Source organism: Manis javanica, chromosome 16 (genome assembly GCF_040802235.1).
Source record: "Manis javanica isolate MJ-LG chromosome 16, MJ_LKY, whole genome shotgun sequence".
Taxonomy (NCBI): domain Eukaryota; kingdom Metazoa; phylum Chordata; class Mammalia; order Pholidota; family Manidae; genus Manis; species Manis javanica.
The window spans coordinates 51,085,260-51,105,293 of record NC_133171.1 but is presented as its reverse complement, the minus strand read 5'-3'; the positions used below and the strand labels follow the sequence as shown (position 1 = coordinate 51,105,293).

At 50.9% G+C, this 20,034-nt stretch overlaps 1 protein-coding gene across 3 annotated transcripts in view; it reads left to right on the top strand.

The window, feature by feature from the left end:
• The window catches only part of GLP1R (glucagon like peptide 1 receptor), a 41,880-nt gene extending 30,109 nt beyond the window's left edge, over positions 1–11,771 (top strand). For 2 of the 3 annotated variants that reach the window (XM_073224404.1, XM_037004559.2), the window contains 6 exons: positions 3,879–3,939; positions 4,474–4,543; positions 4,662–4,750; positions 5,064–5,202; positions 5,931–5,972; positions 10,445–11,771. In XM_073224404.1, coding sequence (XP_073080505.1) covers positions 3,879–3,939; positions 4,474–4,543; positions 4,662–4,750; positions 5,064–5,202; positions 5,931–5,972; positions 10,445–10,612 — 569 coding nt within the window. In that variant the 3' untranslated portion in view covers positions 10,613–11,771. The remainder of the gene's footprint in view (positions 1–3,878; positions 3,940–4,473; positions 4,544–4,661; positions 4,751–5,063; positions 5,203–5,930; positions 5,973–10,444) is intronic. The other variant, XR_012126134.1, reaches the window with a different exon arrangement.
• Positions 11,772–20,034: the final 8,263 nt, after the last annotated feature.

Below are 20,034 nucleotides of genomic sequence, written 5' to 3'. Positions count from 1 at the left end.
GTCACACCACGATGAAGAGAAGGGCTCCCAGTTGAGCAGAGCAGGGTGGGGTGGCCAGAGGCCAGTGAGGAGAGGGCAGACCGTGGATGTGCCTGGAGCCCAGCTGGAAATGTTCTAGCCAAAAAAGTTTACTGAGAACTATTGTGTCTTTTTTTTTTGCTGTAACATTTCTGGTTGTGCTTCTGCCTCTCACCACGTGGGATTCCAATGAGGACAGATGGGATGGGCAGGGGCTGGGACCCCCACCCACAGCCTCCCAGCCACCCCGCCCCCCACTACTGGGAAAGCAGATGCAGCGGTGCTTACTCTGCAGGGGTCCAAGGGCGTCCACCTGCAGTGGAGCCAGAGAACAGGCCCTGCCCTCTGGCCCAGACACCACAGGATCCTGTCCTCTGCCTCGAGCTTGCTGTTCATTCATTCATTCCATTCATTCATTCACCTACCTCGGATGCTCTGACCACTGCTGCCCCCTGACCTCCGGGGACTTCCTGCCTCAGTCATAGACACACTCCTCCCTCGATGTCCCCCCTCCCATGCCGGCTCCCAACCCCTGAGCTTTTGCAAGGCTGTCCTGGTCCGACGCCCTCCTCAGGTCGCCTGGCCCCTTGGCCTCCCTGCTGTTGTTTTCACACTTCATTCCTTTCTACTGGTGTTCCCTGGGCATGTGGCTCTATAAAGCCCTGTTGTAGAAGAGTACCTCTAAGGGGGATTTAATGTGGTCAATGTCTGGAGGGTACGGAGGCCCAGAAAGGGCAGGGCCTCACAGGCAGAGCAGCACAGAACGCCGCCTCCTGATTCCGGGCTCCGGGCCCTGCCGCCTGGCCTGCAGAGTTCTCTGGCCTGTGCTGAGCGGCTTCTCTTCAGTTTGCTGAGGGCGCATCTGAGCCAGCTCCGGCCTCTGCAAAGGTGGGCAGGTGGCCTGGTCTCTGCACACAGCTCCGTGCTCCCACCCTTCCCCCCTCTTCCTCTGGGGCCCAGCCCCTCCTACTTTGCTTTCCTCCACCCCCCCCAGGCCTCTTCTTCATGCTCAGGCAGGCCAGCTGGTAGCGGGCAGCTAGAGCTCCCTGCTGCTAACTAGCGGTGGAGGCAGAGTGGGTCATCAAGGGGTGCACTGGGAAGGCCATCTTCAGGGCAGGAGATGGTGTCTGTCCCTTCTGGGAAACAGCATCAGCTCTGTTAGTGACTGTCACCATGGTGACCCTAGAGCGGGAACAGTCATAGGGTGGGTGTGATTCATGCAGAAGAGAGGGGCGCTGGGTGGAGGGCTGGTGGTGCCCTGAGGTCTCTGGGAAATGGAGGAGGCAGTGCCAGTCCTTTCCCACCACCTCCTGCCCCAGCTCAGGGCTCAGAGCCTGAGGAAGCACAAGAGCAGGACCCAGAGGATGCCAGCCACCCCCAAATGAGAACACCCTTTTCTTGAGGAATTGGGATGGGGAGAGAGAGAGAGGTACAAAGACAGAAGGACAGAGAGATTCACAGAGAGCCTAGAGTTCTCTTGTGCTGCCAGGGGGCCTAGGCCAAGTTGGGATGCTTAGGAAACAACTGTCAGCCTTGTGTGCAAGAAGAATGAAAACTAGGACCCTGACAGTTGGGGGAGTCCCCAGAAGGCATGTCAGCTTGTGCTGCCGTCTTTCAGCAGACAGGTGCCCCCGTTACCCACTACAGGGATGCTGCAGAAGAGGGAGGCAAGTGATGGACGGAGCAGCCATTACTTCTCAGAGCCCGTGGTTTGTTGTCTTAATTCAAGCCTTTTTCTCCAGCCTGTCTTGATGATTTTCAAAATGGGAGAAAGATGACGCCAGCCAGGGAGTGTGTGATGTTTGTGTACAGCAGAGCTGTGTTTGCATTTCCTAAAAGGCTTTGTTAAGGAGATGCTGGTGAATGAATCAAGTTTGCCAGGTCTGGCTGATAATGTGAATGAGCCCTTGATTCTGGATTCAGTCTCAGAAAGGACAGCAGGTGGTTGGGGATGCACAAGGAGGAGGTGTCCATACATGTGTGTGACTCTGGGAATAAGTGTGTTCTTGCCTGGAGAGCTTCCCTTCTCTCATTGATATATTTGACTCCCTTATTATTCATTCATTCATTCATTCCAGTCTCACTGAGCATCTTCTACATGGCAGGCTCCGTGCTACGTGCTGGGGCCTTTGGAGGCCGTTGATCCCTTACCCAGTCTCACAAAGGCCTGTTACTAAAGCATGTGGTTGACGAGAGGTCTGGTTTGTGTAAAAATAAATGGCCAAGGAAAGAGATACCAGATGAAGAATGCTGGACAGCTGTTAATTTCCTGCTTCCCCAGTCCCTGTCTGCCACCATCCAGCACGGCAGCTCCAGGTGTGTGAACTGCACAGCTGCCACTGAGTGGACAGCCAGGTGTTCAGGTTATGGATGAAAGTTACAGAAAGGGCTGTGAAGTGGGTTCTGCCCTGGAAAAGTGCTACTGGGGCAGATCCCCCCAAAGCCACATAGATGCATGGACCCCTCCACCAGCAACACACGCCTGTGACCACACACTTTAATATGCACTCTATCTCAGGCACATACCCCTCCAACTTTGAGAGCAATGCCAACAGGCAGGCATGGAGAGAGGTGCTGCAGAAGCCATTTAGGGTGGTTGACATGAGCATAGGATTGCAGCCTTGCATTCTAGAACCACCTGTACTCTCCTGAGTGCCTGACCCATCTCCATCTGTTATGTGAACGTGGACAGTCCAATTTTAAGTCAGCAAACACACATGGAGCTCTCAGTGTGCTGAGCACTGAGGCTCTGAAGATGAATGAGGTTCTACCCTTAAGGAACTGGAAACCAGCTGAATTAGTATCTATTGCTTCATAACAAATGACCCCCACAACTTAGAAGCTTCAAGCAAGTATATCACACAGTTTCTGTGTCCAGGAATCTGGGTTCAACTTAGCTGTGTGCCCCTGGCTCAGGATTTCTAACAGATGTCAAGCTGTTAGCTGGGGCTGTTGACATCTCAAGGCTTCACTGGGGTTGGCCATTCGGGGTTGTTGGCAGGACACTTAGGTCCCTGCTGGTTCTTGGAAGTGGCAACTGGTGTCCCACAGCGCAAGTGATCAGATGAGGGAGCCCAAGACAAGCCTTTTATAACCTTTAAGACAGTCTTTGAGAAGTGGCATGCCATCACGTCCATCACTGGTCACACGGACCAATCCTGATACAATGGGGGCTGCACCAGGGTGTGAATACCAGGAGGTGGGATCATTGGGGGCCACCTAGAAGCTGCCTGGTGCACCAGTTGGGTCTCACCTGGGCGGAAAGGGAGGCTGTTGGAGCTGTTTTCACTGTGGGCCACCGCCCATTCACTGCACTTTCAGCATCATGGATAGGGCTCCTGCCTCAGTTCCAGGCTTCTGCCCGACGGCTTGCAGGCGCTCACAGGCAGGGAACAGATAATTGGAGGGGCTTCCAGTGCGCGAAGGAGTGAACTGAGATGGGCGTGTGGGCTGGGCAGCAAGGACATCAGAGTTGGCCTGTTCCCACCTCATCCAGCACATTCCCCCCACCCTGTGACCCTGTCCCTGTGCTCCTTGGGTGTCCGAGCCCTCCCATCTCAGCTAGGACCCTGGGACAAGCCCTGACTGTGTGCCTGGCCCATGGGAGGGGGCCGCCTGGGGAGGACTGTAACCCAGCTGCAGTGTGGTGGGACCTCTAAGGAGGAGTTGGGGGAATCAGGGAGGGGGCTCCTCCCACCTCTGCTCTCCCAGGCATCCAGACCAACATAGACCCATACATGCTGGAAAGCGTGGTTTGGGCCAGGAGGGTGAAGGGGTGGAGGTGGGAGAAGCATCTGGGTGTGCACGGTGGTGGCTCTGGCCTGCCAGCCCCTTCCCTCCCTCCCTGTCTCTCCTCTCAGGTGTCCCCCTGCTGTTTGTTGTCCCCTGGGGCATTGTCAAGCACCTCTATGAGGACGAAGGGTGAGTTTCCTGCTCTGATGCATCAGTGTGCTGAGGTCCCCATCCTCAAACCCTATGGGAATCCTTGGCCCTTGGGGTGCTGGGCCATGACCTGTTGAGAGGATAAGTGGAGGGACCAGGAGCTTAATGTGCAAATTTATTTCTCTACCCACCACCACCACCTATCCCCCCACCTGCTGCCTCCCCAGAGTTGTATGTTGACAAATGCTGTGTCGGTGGGATACATGCCCCTGCAGGTTCCTCTGTAAAATCTGGGTGAAATGTTTCATTTTTGTGTGATGTACATACGATTGTGTTGGTAGGTTCGTAAAGGAGCCATGTCTGTCTATGTGTGTGTGACCATGTGTTTGGGGCTGTGTATGTGCATGTGTGTGTGGCTTGAAGGACTGTGTGTGTGTGTGTGGGACTGGTTGTTGAGTAGCTCCTGGTCATCTGGCTCTGCGTGTCACTTAGGGTGCCCCTGTGCCTGCACTGGGAGCTGTGGTCTCTGTGGGTCCCACTGGCCTCCTGTGTGTGTCTCTCTCCCCTCTCCAGCTGCTGGACCAGGAACTCAAACATGAACATCTGGCTCATTATCCGGCTGCCCATTCTCTTTGCCATTGGGGTGAGTGACAGTGTGTCAGGGAGCAGCAGTTAGGGTGCACCTGGCAGTGCTGGGGAAAGAAGTGGGGAGAGAGGGCATCTTGAGAGGGCCTCCATCCGTCCACCTGTCTGCCCTGCAGATGAACTTCCTCATCTTTGTCCGGGTCATCTGCATTGTGGTGTCCAAACTGAAAGCCAATCTCATGTGCAAGACTGACATCAAGTGCAGGTGACGCAACTGAGCTGGCTGTGCTGGGCACCCTCAGCTCTCCCTTCCAGCAGACACGGGCTGCTCAGCTTGGAACCCTCCATGATCTTCTCTGGCCCAGCCAAGCTTTGCTCTCTCCCCTGGACCTGGGTAGTTTTGGGCTTCTAGGGGGTCTTGACCTCTACTACTTCCCCTCCAGGCAGCCTGTCCCAGGATACTTGGGGTGGGAAGGTGTCTGCGCCCCAGATGCCAGGTCTTGGTGGGGGATGGAGGCACCAGAAGGGGAGAAGAGTCTGTGGGAGAGGTCTAGAATGACATCTTCACCCCACCCCAGACTTGCCAAGTCCACACTGACGCTCATCCCTCTGCTGGGGACCCATGAGGTCATCTTTGCCTTCGTGATGGACGAGCATGCCCGGGGGATGCTGCGTTTCATCAAGCTGTTCACAGAGCTCTCCTTCACTTCCTTCCAGGTGACCTCACACTGGGGGTCCTCTCCTGCCAAGTCCTAGAGTTGGGGGGGCGGTGCACAGACCAACCTGCATCATGCAGATGGGCGGCCTAGGGCCTGGTGGGGGACAGTAGCCCTTGCCCAAAATCACATGGTTGGAGCAGATCCAGAGCTTGAACCCCCAGATTGTCCTGACACGAGGCAAATCTTCTCTATGAGCACAGTGGATAAGAGACCTTCCTGGATGTAGCTGTGAGCACCCAGCTTTGTGCTACAATTGTCATCTACTGCTGCTACTGGGTGGCAGGCACCTGTCGGGTGCTTTACACACATTGTGCATTTAATCCTCACAGAACCCCAGGAGGTATACAGAATTGTCCCCATTTTATAGAGGAGGAAATGGAGGCTCAGAGATGTTACAAGACTTTCCAGGTTACATAGTTTCCAAAGCCAAGAATTGATTTTCTCTACTAGTTTTAGGTGGCCAGAGGTGGGGTACTGCCTCAGGTCAGGCCTTCTCAAGGAGAGGGTGGTTGAAGAGCTTCTGCAGTACCTGAGCAAAGGGACTTTTGTTCCTCCAGAAAGCAAAGGAGAAGGAACTCACCACCCCCTCTCTGGGTCTGTCTGGGCTGCCCAGTCTGAGGATGGGGGTGTTGGGGCTGGAGCCCCACGGAGCTTCAGACTAGGGCCTGCCTGCTGGGCACCTCTCGCTCTCTCCCGCCTCCCTGCTGACGTGACTCTTGTTTCCAGGGGCTGATGGTGGCCGTCTTGTACTGCTTTGTCAACAATGAGGTAAGGCCAGAGGAGGGACAGTGGGGTTCTGGGGGCTGCTGCCAGTGGCTCTTCTGCAGTTGTGTGTCTCTTTCTCACACACACACACACACACACACACACACACACACACACGTGTGTATATACATACCCTAACTGTGTATGAACTTGGGGAAGACCCAGCCTCATGGTAAGGGGGTCCTGAGTGAACCGGTGACCTTTACAGGGTGATTCAACACAGATGCCTTGGGGCTTTAATAATCACTGTCTCATTTAATTGTCACTGCCTCTCCTCAAAAACAATCCCTGCTAAAATTCTGGTTTCAGTATTCCCATTTCTCACACCTGAGATCATTGAAGATCAGAGAGAGTAGGAAACATGTCCTGAGTTTGCTTCTGGGTTTGTAAATAGTGGCAGAACCAGAATTCAAATGCATTCTGACTGAGAGAGGAGCGCCCGCTCCTTGTGTGCGGCCAAGCGCCCTGGCCCACTGCAGGAAGGAGGTGCATCCCTCTCGTGGCTTTCTGGTTGCTGCAGTGGAAGAAGGGGGTTCTTGTGGACCCCACACCCGCTCCTGCAGACCCTGCAGGGCCACAGCCCTCCCCTGTCCGAGATGGTCAGCTCCTGGGAGGAGGCCTGTCTTGTGTCTTGAGTGCCTAGGGAAGGCCCTCGCTCCAGGATACCCAGATTTGTGCAGGAGTAACCCCAGGCCATTAAACTGGGTGTCACAGTTGCCACAGCACCCCCACCCCTGATTCCCTCCAGAGGGGACAAAAATAATAGTCCCAGAGGTGGCACCAGGGCCACCTAGGGAAGTATCCAAAACAGGGCTAACTCTGGCAGGGAAGGGAGTGCAGGCATCCCCCACCCCGCAGACCGGGGGAAACTGAGGACTCTGTTCGGGTGCAGGTGAGGGTTGATGTTAGTGGGCTGGGGCTCTTGGGACCCCAGAACAGTGCTCCTCCAAGACCTGATGCTTTTTATGTAGCTTGTTTGTCGCTGAATCTGGGATCTGGAGCTCAGAGATCTGAAGAGTCAGCATGTTCATACAGATTTTACTTTTGCTACGAGTGTGGAGGTTGCAAGGGGAGCAGTGGGTGGCAGCCGTGGTATTTCAGGGAGCTGTGCAATGGCTCAAAGAAGAGATGTCATGCAGCAGTGGTGGGCTGTGTGACTTCAGGCAAGTCACGTGCCCACTCTGAACCTCAGATTCCTCATCTACAAAGTGGACGAGCACATGGAGCGGACTTGAGATCTCTAAAAGGGTGGGGAAGCAACATTTCTTGAGTGCTTACTGTGTAGAAGGTGCTCAACTAATTTATTAAATCTGGTGCTATAGGCAGATGTTATCCCCATTTTACGGATGAGGAAATCAAGGTTCAGCAATGTGAAATAAACAGCCCAGTTCACAGCTAGTAGACCCCAGCAGGGCTCCCCACTGATGCTTCAGGGCTACTGGGGCTTGGAAGTGGAGGCAAGGCCAGGCTTAGCATGGGGTGGGCCAGGGAAGGCAGATGTGTATGGGGGACACTCAGAGGGACGTTGTCCTACAGGTCTTTGATCTGCAGGAAGCACCAGGACATTCCAGATCTGGTTCTCATAAAGAACTTCCTGAGAAACGGAAGTAAATGTTGAGATACTAGGAACCACAAGCTCTTGGGGTGGCGTTGCCCTCAGGAATGGTTTGGGCTGGAGGGCTGATGTGCTCCCTGGCCCTAAGCTCTGCTTTATTTTCTGGGGCACAGGGCAGGGTGGCAGGCATCCCTGTGTGGATGGGGAGCAGAGGCACATGAGGAGAGAGTGAGGCTCCCTCTGCACTTTGTGCCTCCTTGCCACCCCCAGCCTTGCCACCCCACCCAGTCGTTTCCTTCTCCGTCCTCTTTCCCCAGAGCCATGCTGGCAGCACCTGCTCACTGCCTGACTTCTGCATGCATGCGTGTGTGTGTGTGTGGCTTGTGGGTTACCCACCACTGCTCCAGTCACCCCATTACTCCCCATCTCTCCTGCTCCCCACCTCAGCTGCTCCCCCAAGGCTGGCCCACCTTTTTCAGGACGGAGGGATGGGTACACATCCTCTGCCCTTGGCTAGTAACTTGACCTCCGAATCACTGATTCCCATTTGGCCTCTCCCCTGGGCTCTCCCGGGCTCAGGCTGTGGGGTCCAGGAGATCTTGCCCAGAGGGTCAGGAGAGCCTGCTGGCAATGCCTCCTTCCCTGGCTCCTCCAGGCACAAAGACACACACACAAGTCCGCACTGGGCCATGAAAACATGTGGCTCCTGGGCTGAGGTCTCGGTCCACAAGAGCTGTTCTCCAGACCCAGTTGCCATGGCAATACCAGGTACTTGTGACCCAGAGAGAAAAGGTGTGGCCTGGACATTGGTCCTGCCTGGCTGCTGAGGTCTGGGCCAGCTGCCAGTGAGTGGGGAGTGGGCCCCGGGAAGGGAAGGTCTGGGGGTGGTTTTGCTGTGGCTCACATCCTCTCACCATGGCTCGTGACTCAGGAGCCTGAGTGCTGGTCCCAGGTCTGCCACCACCCAGCTGTGTGACCCAGGTAGTCGCCGTCCCTGGTGTAAATGGTGGTGCACGAGCTTACTGATTCATCCCAAATCCCTGAGCCTGGCACAGTGCCTGGCCAGGGAGGACCCTGGGAATGAGGGCACATATGACATATGAGGAAGCACACCTGCTAGGATGGGTGTCCAGAATCCACTATATCTTCTTTGTTGTTTCATTGTAATAACTCAGTAACAGAAGGAACCCACTGTCAGATGCTCATTTAGTTATATTCAGTGACCTAATGCCTTCCTTCCCTTTAAACAGGACACACTAACAAGAGCTACTTCATGGGGTTGCTGTGAGAGTCAACTAAAATAACCCATGAAAAATGCTGGGTGTGCAGTAAGCTCCCAGTGTATGATGGTTTTTGTAACTGTCAGTACAGAGATTGCAGCAGAGGTTCAGAAAAAATGCTGAAGGAGATGTGGGCAGGAAGGGCACTGTGTGTCAGCACTGAGGAGTCTGGTCCAGCCCCACTTCCTACTGGTACCCACAGAACCTCTTCAGTCCCTGAGGTGGCTTCCAGTGGATGTGCCTTGGTTTACCATCTTTATCCACGTCTTGTGAGACAAATCCTTAACTTGGTGCACAAGCCTCAGGTGTGCTTATCCAAGCTGTTAGCACACATATCACATGTGCAGAACCAGGCAGTGAGGTGGCACATGGCAGGGTGACCATGGTGGCGTCTGCTTGGCCTACCTTCCTGCACCCAGGCCTGGGCTCCATGACGCTGCTGAGATATTAGGGCCATCCTGGTGGGCAGCCTTGGGCCATCTCAGCTCCGCTCAGTGCAGAAAAGTTCTATTAAGGGGTGGTGTGCATGTGGTCATGGCAAGCAACTTGCTGGGCTTAGCCAGACAGTTAATAGCCCTTGCAGGTAGAGAAAAGGGCTGTTTGCACAGGGACTGATGGGGGCATTGGCAGTGAGCCACTTACCCATGGCTGGTGGCAGCCAGTCCCTCTTGGTCACCTCCTGGTGGCTGGAGCCTGAGAGGGGAGTCCAGGTTCCAGACATTCAGGCACAAGGAGGCCTGGGAACAAGGGTGGGAGACATCAGAGAAGCTCCAGAAAGCCCACTTACGGGAACGTGCCCCAGAAGAGCACCCCAGACCTCTCGGACTAGATGTGCAGGTTCCAGCAGTCCCTCTGGGAGACCAAAATCACATACACCATCCCAAGGAGCCATGGAATCGCCACAAGTTCTCAAGTGACTGGCGCTCTGCAGTGTCAGTTGGATTTGTAACTTTCTGCCCCAACAACCAGGTCTCCAAGCCTTAGCCCTCTTGAGAAGACCTCTGATGAGGAGACCTGAGCTCAGCACGGCAGGGATCCTAGCTGAGTGGACTGCACCCACTGTGGGTTGGACTAGTTCCAAGTTGAGATCAGTTCAAATCCAGGCCAAGAAGCCCCTGTTCGCAGGGCCCGCCTCACGGCTCCCAGTCTCAGGCTCATTCCTCTTCCTCCCCGGGAGGCCCTGGGCCGGGATAAAAGCCTGGTGTGGAAACCTGGCGTAGTCATCGTAGGGGTAGGAGTGTGATGTCCCTCTTCTCAGCCATCCGGGCTGAAGTCAGATTCCCCCACCTCCTTGTCTTCACTCTCCCGTCACCCCTCTCCCGTCATTTCTCTGGCTGTCCTTCTCTAAAGTTAAGTGATCCTGTGATGGATTATAAAAGGTACTTAGCTGAGTCAGAGTTTAGAGATGGAAGAGACCAATTAGATCATCAAGCCCAGCTCTCTCCTGGGGCGAGGCAGAAAATAGGAGACAATAAACAATTTTATTGGGATATTAATTTAGGCGCCTGAAGGCCTTGACTTGTGTCTCAATATAATGCAGTGGATTTTTTTCCCTTCCCTACAAATGTAATAATGGAGCTATTTTGTGGGCAGTTGGTTTGCCTGATGGTTTTTCTGTTTCCCTTCTTTTCCCACGGAAGGTCCAGACGGAGTTTCGGAGGAGCTGGGAGCGCTGGCGGCTCAAGCACTTGCACATCCAGAGGGACAGCAGCATGAAGCCCCTCAAGTGTCCCACCAGCAGCCTGAGCAGCGGGGGCCCGGTGGGCAGCAGCGTGTATGCCGCCACCTGCCAGATCTCGTGCAGCTAGGACTACAGCTCCTGCCACCCCTTGGTCTCTCTGCTGGTTGGGTGGCCATCCCAGGTGGGAGAAGACCCTCCTGGGGCTGGGAAGGGAGGGACATGTGCCCACATACAGCCCTGCTTTCTCTTCCCAAACCCATCAGACAGGCAAATGGGCAGTGCCTCCTGGGACCTGTGGACACATTTTCTCGGAGGAAAAGCAGCCTGCTAATTTGATCACTGTGGCAGAAGGAGAGGAAAAACGATTGCTGGTAAAATAAGGAGGATTTCTTCTTGTTAAGCCACAAGGCCCCTGGGCTTCCCTTCGACAGAGCAGCAAATCAGCCCCGACTCAAACTCAAGGTCAATGGCTTATTAGTAGGACTGGGGCTTGCAAGGAGAGGTGGTTCTGAAAGAGACTGGCATAACCACAGCCAAACACAGCTTAGGTAATGCGAGCCAGCCCGCTTGCCTCTGCTTGGGGTCGCCACCCCTGCCTGCCTCCTCAGTAAGCGGCACTGTTCCTTGTGAGGGCAGCTTGTTTCCCTCATCTTGCTGCCTCATCCCACCACCAGCTTCTCTTTGGGGCCTTTGGGCACTGTCTGCAGCTGTTTCTAGAATGGCTGTAGGTGGGATTAAGAATGAATGCTGAGAAGGCGCCTGAAGGTTTCCGCTGCCAGTGCCCACTTCTCCCCAAGTATTGGGCTTGCTCTGGTGGCTGCTCCTACTATTCCCAGGGAACCAGGGCAGGCTCACTGCCAAGGAGTCCAGCCCTGGGGTATGAGCTCTGGATTCTGGAGATGCACCCAAATCCTCTTGGGCTCACCTAGGGAGCCTTAGGAATGCCCACAGTGTAAGCATAGATTACCTGCCCCTTCTGGGAATCCAGAGGGCAGAGAGAGCTTTGCCTCCACCTTTGCATGGAAATACTTTTCTTTGTGACCAGATTATGTATCTTGCATGGGAGTTTTGGTAAGCCCTCTAGTTCTAGGCCACTAAGAAGACTCTTCCAGGGACACTAACCAAGTTGCCATTGTTACCTTGGAGCGAGGCTTCCCCTGCCCTTGGTTTCTTCCCTGTGAAATATCCTCACTTAGGAGCATGTATTTATTGCTGTGAATAGTCTGTATATGCAAATGTGCAGTTCTGACTTCTCCCCCCTGATGGAAACAAGAGCTAAATCATTATGGTGGTTGTGGTGTTGTTTTGGGGAAGTGGGGCAGTAATCGATTTGACATACCACACTTTGAGCTAATTAATGTTTGCCCTGCCTCAGTTCTCATCCCAAGAATAATGAGCAGCAGAGAGGCTAGCTGGGGGAAACTGATCAGTCCTGCTCCAGCCACAGTGACAAAGCAGACACATAGCAGCACTGTGGAGACCCAGAGAGGAGGGGAACAGCCATCCAGGGAGGCTGGCAATTGAGTTCATGGATGCAAAGGGAGTTTCTAGAGCAGGAAGGAACTCTGAGGAGTCAGGACCTCCTGGGAAGGTAAAGGCTTTGAATGAATTCCTTTATGAGTCCACCTCTCTCCCTCCTTCTTTTTAAGTAGTGGGGGGCCCTCCCTGAAGTTTTGCACCAGACACATTCTCCTGTGCCTCTCAAAGAGGCATGTGATGTGCAGGGAGAATAATAATGGACATAAAACACATCAAGCAGAAAATTTCTTATACTCCAGCTTCAGTAAAGTGTTGTGTCTATGTTAATGGGGAAGTTGAACCTCAGGCTAAAGAAAGGAATTATGTAGACTGCCTCCTTGACTTAGAAAATGTAGAGGTGGGGAACAGTGACAGTCCTGCTTCTCCAGAATAAGGGCAGACTTCCCCGTAGGTATCACTCATTTGGCTTTCTCTGGAGTGGGGAGATGAGCACTCATGAGTTGATGAGGGGTACAGTTCTGGAGCAAGTGTTTTGGATAAACTGGGGAAGATTTTGAGAATCATTAGTATACTACACAGCAACAAAGAAAGAGACAGATTACTATAATCTATGAGAAATGAATTGTTGGGGCGGGAATTGTGGGGAGAAAGTATTTGGCTAGGCACCTGGGAAGCTCAATTTGGTTAAACTGCAAGTAGAATTCGTTTCCCAAGTGGAATGGTGATTCCTGATTCCAGAGGGCTCATCACAGCCTCATGCCCTAAGTCTTGTTGCACTGAGGAACTTTGTCCTTCATGGGTACATACTAACAACTGAAGAAATATTTTCTTTGCTCCAAGACCTGAACTATTAATATTTATTTGAATGGCAGTGCACTCCCTCCAAGCTATTCCCAAACTCTCCTAAGCTAAATATAGCTGTAACAGGTCTGGGAACTGTCGAATGCAATGTACTCCAAAATTCCACTAGCTGTTTACATGCCCAATGCTGTAAGTCTGGAGCCTGCTGAGAACCCTTGTCTGCCACTGTCTTGGGGGTAGCAATGCTGACCAGCACAGTGTGGTGCTGTGCATGAGAGCTGGGGAGCTAGTGAGGTCTGATGACTGTTGCAAACAGAGGCTGACTTCAGCACTCTGGCCAGCTCCCCTGACCTCGTTAGGGGCTCAGAGCTTGACAACCTGCCTTTGCCATTTCAATCTTTGGAGCAGCTAAATCACAGAACTGAAACAAACCACTTACATTGCAAACTTGCCTTCCCTTCAGAAAGTCTCTCTAGACTGCAGGCATGATTTTCAGTTGCCTCAGTTCAGTTCTCTGTGAGCTGAAGCCCACACCAGTGGAGTCATCAGAGATGCAGAGCAGGGAAAGACTGGAGCGCCCTCCTGCCCTCATCTAGAGCAGTGAGGAGGGAGCCTTGCAGAGGTGAGTGGACCAAGGTCACAGTGCTAGATGGTGGCTGAGCTGGGCTAGGAGTCAGGCTGACTCCCACCTCCCAGTTAGTGAGGCCTCTGGGAAGAACAAGTGAGAAGTATAAATGGCCATTCAGATAAAAATGGCCATTCTAAGTTGTCAGTGTTATTGGAGGAAACACATCAGCAAAGGTGGACACATCAGATGGGGAAGGTGCCATCTCCCCATTGATTTATACTGCCAAGAGGGGAGGGATGTGCTTCACTGTCTCTGCTACAGTACCTCATTCAGCCTTAACGTTAAGAAATGAAATGTATCAGAGCATATGTATGCATAGAAACAGCAAGTGACCCATTTCGCATAGCAAATGCAGCACTCTTTTTCATGGACTGGCTTAATGTTATCCTGATGCATCTGTGCCTGAGTTGTACTGACAGCCATACAGAATGGACTAAAAGAACCTAAAAAATGGTCCTGAACCTTCCCTTTGCCTCTCTAATATTCCCTGAAGTTTGAGGAGACTAGTAAGCTGGGCAATGTTAGCCTAGCAAAGATGGCACTCCTGCCACCAAAGGCAACCAGAGTCGTTTCCCATCATGGCCCGAAAGCCTCAGTCACCTCATCAGGTTTCAGCAGCTCCTATCTCCATTTCCTCTCTGCCTCTTTCTTCCACAAGGGAAGAACACTGGTTCTGGGTGTGTGTCTGACCTGAGCACAGCAGCATCAAGGAAGGAGATGATGAATCCAGAATCATAGCACCCACCGTGAAGGTCACAGGACTGCACACCCCGGGGCGAGGGTAGGCGGGAGCCTGAGCGGTAGATGCTTCCTCTCCATGCACAGACAGGGCTCCCATTATTGCTAATGCCTGCGACGTGCTCAGGGAAGGCAAAATATATTCCAAACGTTTGTTTTCGGTCCACGGAATTGATTCTAATCTACAATGCTGACCCTGCTTTTGGCTCCTACAAGGAGCCCAACTCTGAAGACCCTCCAATTAAATATGTCGACTTACTCCACTAAGACAGCTGTATGAATGACATACTTAATATTCAACAGAGACCAAATTAGTATCAGCACGAGCCTTTGTTTCCTTCTCATGGCTGGAGTGAGTTTCTTGAGAAAGAAAAATGTGAGAAACCTGTGCAAACAACCTCACCATGCTTTACAGTGTTACCTGCTGGCTCAAACCAGCTCTCTGGCCCCTGGCACAGGGCCATTTCAGGAAGCGTTGTTAAGCAGCACAATTTGAAACAATTAATGCCACAGTGTGTCTACAGTATCTGTAATTACTTCTGCTCTGTCAGTGGATACGGACTAGCAGGAAGCAGATAAGTGGAATTGTTTTCCCGTTAACTCCCTCAAGTCTCCTGGACTTCCCTCTATCTGAATCTTCCCTTCAGCCAATTCAGCTAGTTTTTCAACTGACCCTGGGTCAGTGTGGGGCATTTTCCCCCTCGCACACCCAGCCTCCGCCTCACGGCATCACCCCCCCCATTGCTGCCCATCGTCCTCACAAAGAGCCCCCCAGCACTCCGCTCTCTGCCGGCCATGCTGTGAATGCCCTCGTTCCCTCAGATGTGACTGATTTGCCAGGAGTGAGGCGCTGCCAGGGCTGAAGACGATGCACCACTCGCCATACTCCGGTGCAGCGAGGAGCGTTGCAACCAGCGGCTTGGATCCTAATGCACTGGGGTTATGCAACCCTTCTGAGGGGGCCTTGTCAAAGCAGTCAGTAATTAGGCAGCCCAGGCGATCCAGCATGACTAATTAGCGTACTGCCAAAACAATGCAGGAGCAAATTTACATAAGTGAGATGCTTGGATGTGGGGGAAGAGGGCTCCCAGCAAAGTTTGGAACACGTAACAAGTTATGTTCTTGGTTTGCAGGGGAGCCAGTGGGGGTAGCCAGTGGGGGTAGTTAGGAAGGGGCAAGACTGGCCCCAGACAGACAGGGCTGGAGCTTGCCAAACCCTTCATGTGTTCCTTCCCCGTCTGCAGTTCTGAGCTCCTCCTATTAAAAATAATCACATCCTCAAAGCAGATAAACCTCAAGCATCCCTTTGGTTTGGGAGGGGGATTTAGGTGCAGAGCTTTAAATACACTGAGAGATGAGCCAGGCTCTCAGGAGGGACAAGGCTGAACATCAGTGCTCTTGGGAGTTCTCTGGTGTTCATGAATGTCTAAACAAGACAATATGTGATTTCTTAATGTATAAATTTGTGTAAAATATGACTGCATCTATAGTAGCAAATGTGTGGTATATAACTCTTAATACAGATGTGAATGGAGTCAGGTTCTTTCCTAATTTGCTTGTAAATCAAACAAAAGCATGTTGCTGTGTCTCTCTTGCTCTCCTTTGGGAGAGAAGGTTTTCTAGTGTCAACCTAGGTGACTCACGGTGCAGTGAGAAAACACAACAGATGCCATTTCCAGCCCAAGAAAAAAAACCTTTGCTCATTACTCCTATCGTGATTTTCATCTTCAAAGCACTTACAAGTACTAATTTATCCATCCCAGCCTTTATACAGGGACTGCAATGCCATCTAATTAGAGAAGTTGGGTGGTTCAGGGGCTTAAACAATGACTGACCGCCAAATGGATGTATATTCTGATCCCACTCACTCATTTGATCTCTCCTGTCTAAATGAACTCAGTCCATTAAATCCATTTTTTTTTTAAAGTCATAAAAGCACGAGCCTTGTTTGCAAAGCAGCTACAGAATTTGAATGGAGCTGCTGTTCAGAGATTCACCTTCAGAAAAATGAAGTTTTCTCCAATTTAAATAATCAGTAGCTGTCTGGATTTGCAACTCTGTTACAGAAGAGCGGAGGAACTGCAGACTTACCCTAATTCCTCCAATGTTTTGGTTACCCTTGTTGGCAGATCAATGCATTTCTCTGAAGGTCTCCTTAAACACACCTGTTTTCTAGACAAGTGTGGGAATTGTCCCTTTCAAACAATAATTCTTACTCCGGAAGCAAACAAATACAGAAAGCTCCTGATATCTGCGGACAGACGATCTGTATTTCTGTTTGCACCAGTTCCTGCTTTCTAGGTTATTCACTCCTCTTGATTTTCTCTCCTTTCTGTGTCTTTACTCTGCCACTCAACAGGAGCAAGGTGGAGCTCAGTTTTCCTCCACTCCCCACCCCCAGGAAAACACCTGCCAAACCCACAGTGACCACCACATTGTGGGATATGTAAGACAGATGCAACCCAGGAAGAGAGGGTGGGCTTTGCCTTAACAGGGCTGGACCTCCGCCTAGATAGAGAAAGGGTGGGAGAGCAGCCCTGCTCTGCTGAGGCCCAGCCAGGGAGGACGCCAACAATTCTTGGCCTCCAGACTCACCCATGTTCACATAAAAAGCCACATTTTGGTGACTGATGCCCCACAGCTAGGGACAACTGAGTTAGCTCCACATAGAATTTGTGAAGGATCTCAGCCATCTGCCTGCGTACCAGCATGCAAAAGGGATGGGGATCTTCCCCCCAGATCTTCTCTTGCTCTCCTCACAGAAGCCTGTGCTGTAACACATGTGCAGTTGAGCATCTTTCAGGCCCTCTCCTTTCCCTTACCTCCCCCCTCTCTCTCTCACACACAACACATGATAAAGAGAAATCCTGAAAACAGTAGATTCTCCCTTACCAGAAATAGTGGGAAGGAACCCCCAGCAGTACAAACTGGAATAGATAACAAATGTAGCCTGACAGTTGGAGAAATGGGAAAATAGAACCAATACTGCGGCAAGACAGAAATTGAAATTGAGCCACTCCAAAGGTAGGCAAGGTAAGCGGGAAAGAGACGATGAAGAGGCTGGAACATAACAGCAGTAAATAAAGAAAAACACTATAAGAAAATCAAAGAGCTGTAATAAAAAAGAAGAAATTGCAGAGGTGGAAAAAATGAGAATTCCAAGCGGTAAGCTAGGCGCCACGTTAAGGATCCGCCTCTCATCAACGTTATTAACTCTTTCTCCAGTAATTCTAAGCTCTCTCCCTGCAGCGTTCTCTGATCCCAAACTGTAATCAATATCTTCTCTGGTGCAAGGGCTCATTTTAACTAACAATACTTTTCAAAAGAGAAAGGCCCGCAGCCTAGAGTAAATCCAACAATTAAAAAAAAATTTTTCCCCCACTGATACGGGGCACCTGTGTTAGAAGGAATTACTGTGGCTCTTCCTCATGTAGGACCAATAGGTCTCAGAATTTATCTGTGTTACGTCCTCTAGGAATAAAATCAATAGCTGAGAACTATAAACACTGAGCAGCCCCATGCCAAGAGATGGACTGCTCTGAGGCTGAAGCAGGCTGGTAATACCTAGAAGGGATTTGCAAGCAATTTTTTTTTAACTTACCAAGTCTCTAGGGTGAAAGAGCAAGAACTTGAAATAATAAATAATGTTTGTAAGAGACTTCAGTTCCAGTGACCTAAGCTCATTGACCTAAGGACTGAGAAACACAGGTCAGGACTTGGGAACACAACCACACAAATTTAATAGCTGCAACAAAAAGACAGTTACTTTACCTTTTACATCCAATCTTCATCAGTCTATAACCATGTATGTAAATTTTTGCTTGAAGAGACAGGTGTCTTACCACCATATACTTTGCCCTCTGGAAAGCTTCAGAGTCTTCAAAATACCCAGGAAACTGAATTTATAGTTTTACTGAACCCCACTGGTGCCCACCAGTTAGATGCCACTTTACAAACCACCTTCAAACTCTTTCATGTGTCAAATCCTGGTAATAGGAAGCAGAGACTAGAGACTGAAATTCAGGAGACACACCAAAGTAGGCATCTCACTCCGGTTAAGCTAAACCAATGTCCTTTCAACAAAAACCTTTGGAAAGGTACAGTTAAAAATACAAATGAAAAGACATCTTATGTATACTCCTAAACAAGAATCATGCTGCATGAATAATTACACTCCTGGAATATTCTTAGCAATCTAGAACAGCATCTGCAACACCGCACCTCGCGTAAGGTATTTGTGAAAGCAGCTGCTTCTAAGAAGAGGTAAAATCATGAGCCTGCCAGCCAAAGCATAAAAGGGGCCCAAGTCCAGAAAAGATGTCACCCATGCAGGCTTAGCATTGGCTGCAACCACAGTTTCCTCACGTTCCCCTGGCCTTAGACTCTGCCTGCTTCTCAGAGTCAGCCCCTCTTCTAGTGGGAAGGGTCCTTTGTTAGTTTTGGTGTCACTCCTCACACGAGAAATGCAACAGCCCTTGAGATATTCTACACTCTTGGTGAAGACCCCCTGGTAGTATGCCAAACCACCCGAGCCTCAGTAGTGACCCCAAATTAGAGTTACCTTCCTAATGGCGTGGGGGCTCATGCACCCTCTGCATCAGCCGCCCACATGGGCAGACTTTGGGCTTTCTTCAGCTGCACTCAAAATGATGCATTGATGTAGATTGCCAAAGACTTCAGCAGAGAGGTCATGGACACTCTGTGTGGATTCTCCAGAATCCGACCTCTCTCTCCTCTCCCTGGGGTTGCCCCTGTCCGTCCTTATATGAATTTCCTACTTGATCATCTTCCCTCAGGAAATGGAAATGTTCCTCCCTGTTCCCCTACTCACCTGCCACCCAGCCTTTCATTAGGCCATGAGGCTTCCTCTGCTTTTGGGAAACTCATAAATTTTATAGGAAATTCTCCTCTTTCCATAAATAGTTCTTATGTAGGGGCAGAACCTGGAGGTATATAGCCCAAAATAGCCAAAGACATTACTTTTTCACTGGTAAGGGTATAGATGAAAGCAATCCTTCCTATCACCCTAGGCCATTTTACCATATGATGCGTTTAATACTGTTAAACTCAGTCTAAATCTCATAGAAAAAGTCATTAGAAGGAATATAATTGAAACAAATTCTGCACATGTCCACAGAGATGGTTCATTGTAAATTAACTGTTACACATATAAAAAGTATCCTGCCTATAAACACACATGCTTTTCTCTAGGAATTATCAAAATATGATCGCTGTTACTAGTGAAGCGACCAAATGAAGTATTTACCATAGGGAAAAAAAATGAAAGACATGGGGAAATGGGAGAGAGGTGCTGTTTTATACTGGGTGGTCAGGGGAGACCTTTCAGATGACTTGACACCTGAGAGACCTGACCAGGGTAAGGGAACAAATCCTAGGATCATCTAGGGGAAGTGAGTGCTAAGCAAAGGGAACAACTGGTACAAAGACCCCAGAGCAGCAGCTTCTTCGATGTGTTGGAGCAGAGCTCGGGAAACTGAGGCCCACTGCTTGGTTTTATAAATGTGGTTTTATTGCATACTGTTCACATATTATCTATGGCTGCTTTTGCTCTACAGTAGCAAAGCTGAGAAATTCTGACAGGACAGTATGGTCAATGAAACTATTTACTGTCTGGTTGTTTAGAGAAAAGTTTGCCAAGCCCATGTTGGATGAACATGAAGGAAGTGAATGTAACTAGGAGAAGCAGGCCCCTGCCCAATCACTAAGGGACTGGTGGGATAAAACCCCCTAACCACCCCCACCCCACCCACCAGACAAAAGACACGTCTCAAAGGGTCAGGAGTGCAGAAATCATTTACAAAGTGGGGTTCAAAGGTTTCTGTCTACCAACTCCAGGGTGCTTGTCTGAACTCTGTTTTAGTGCTGGCTCACAGGCTCTCAGC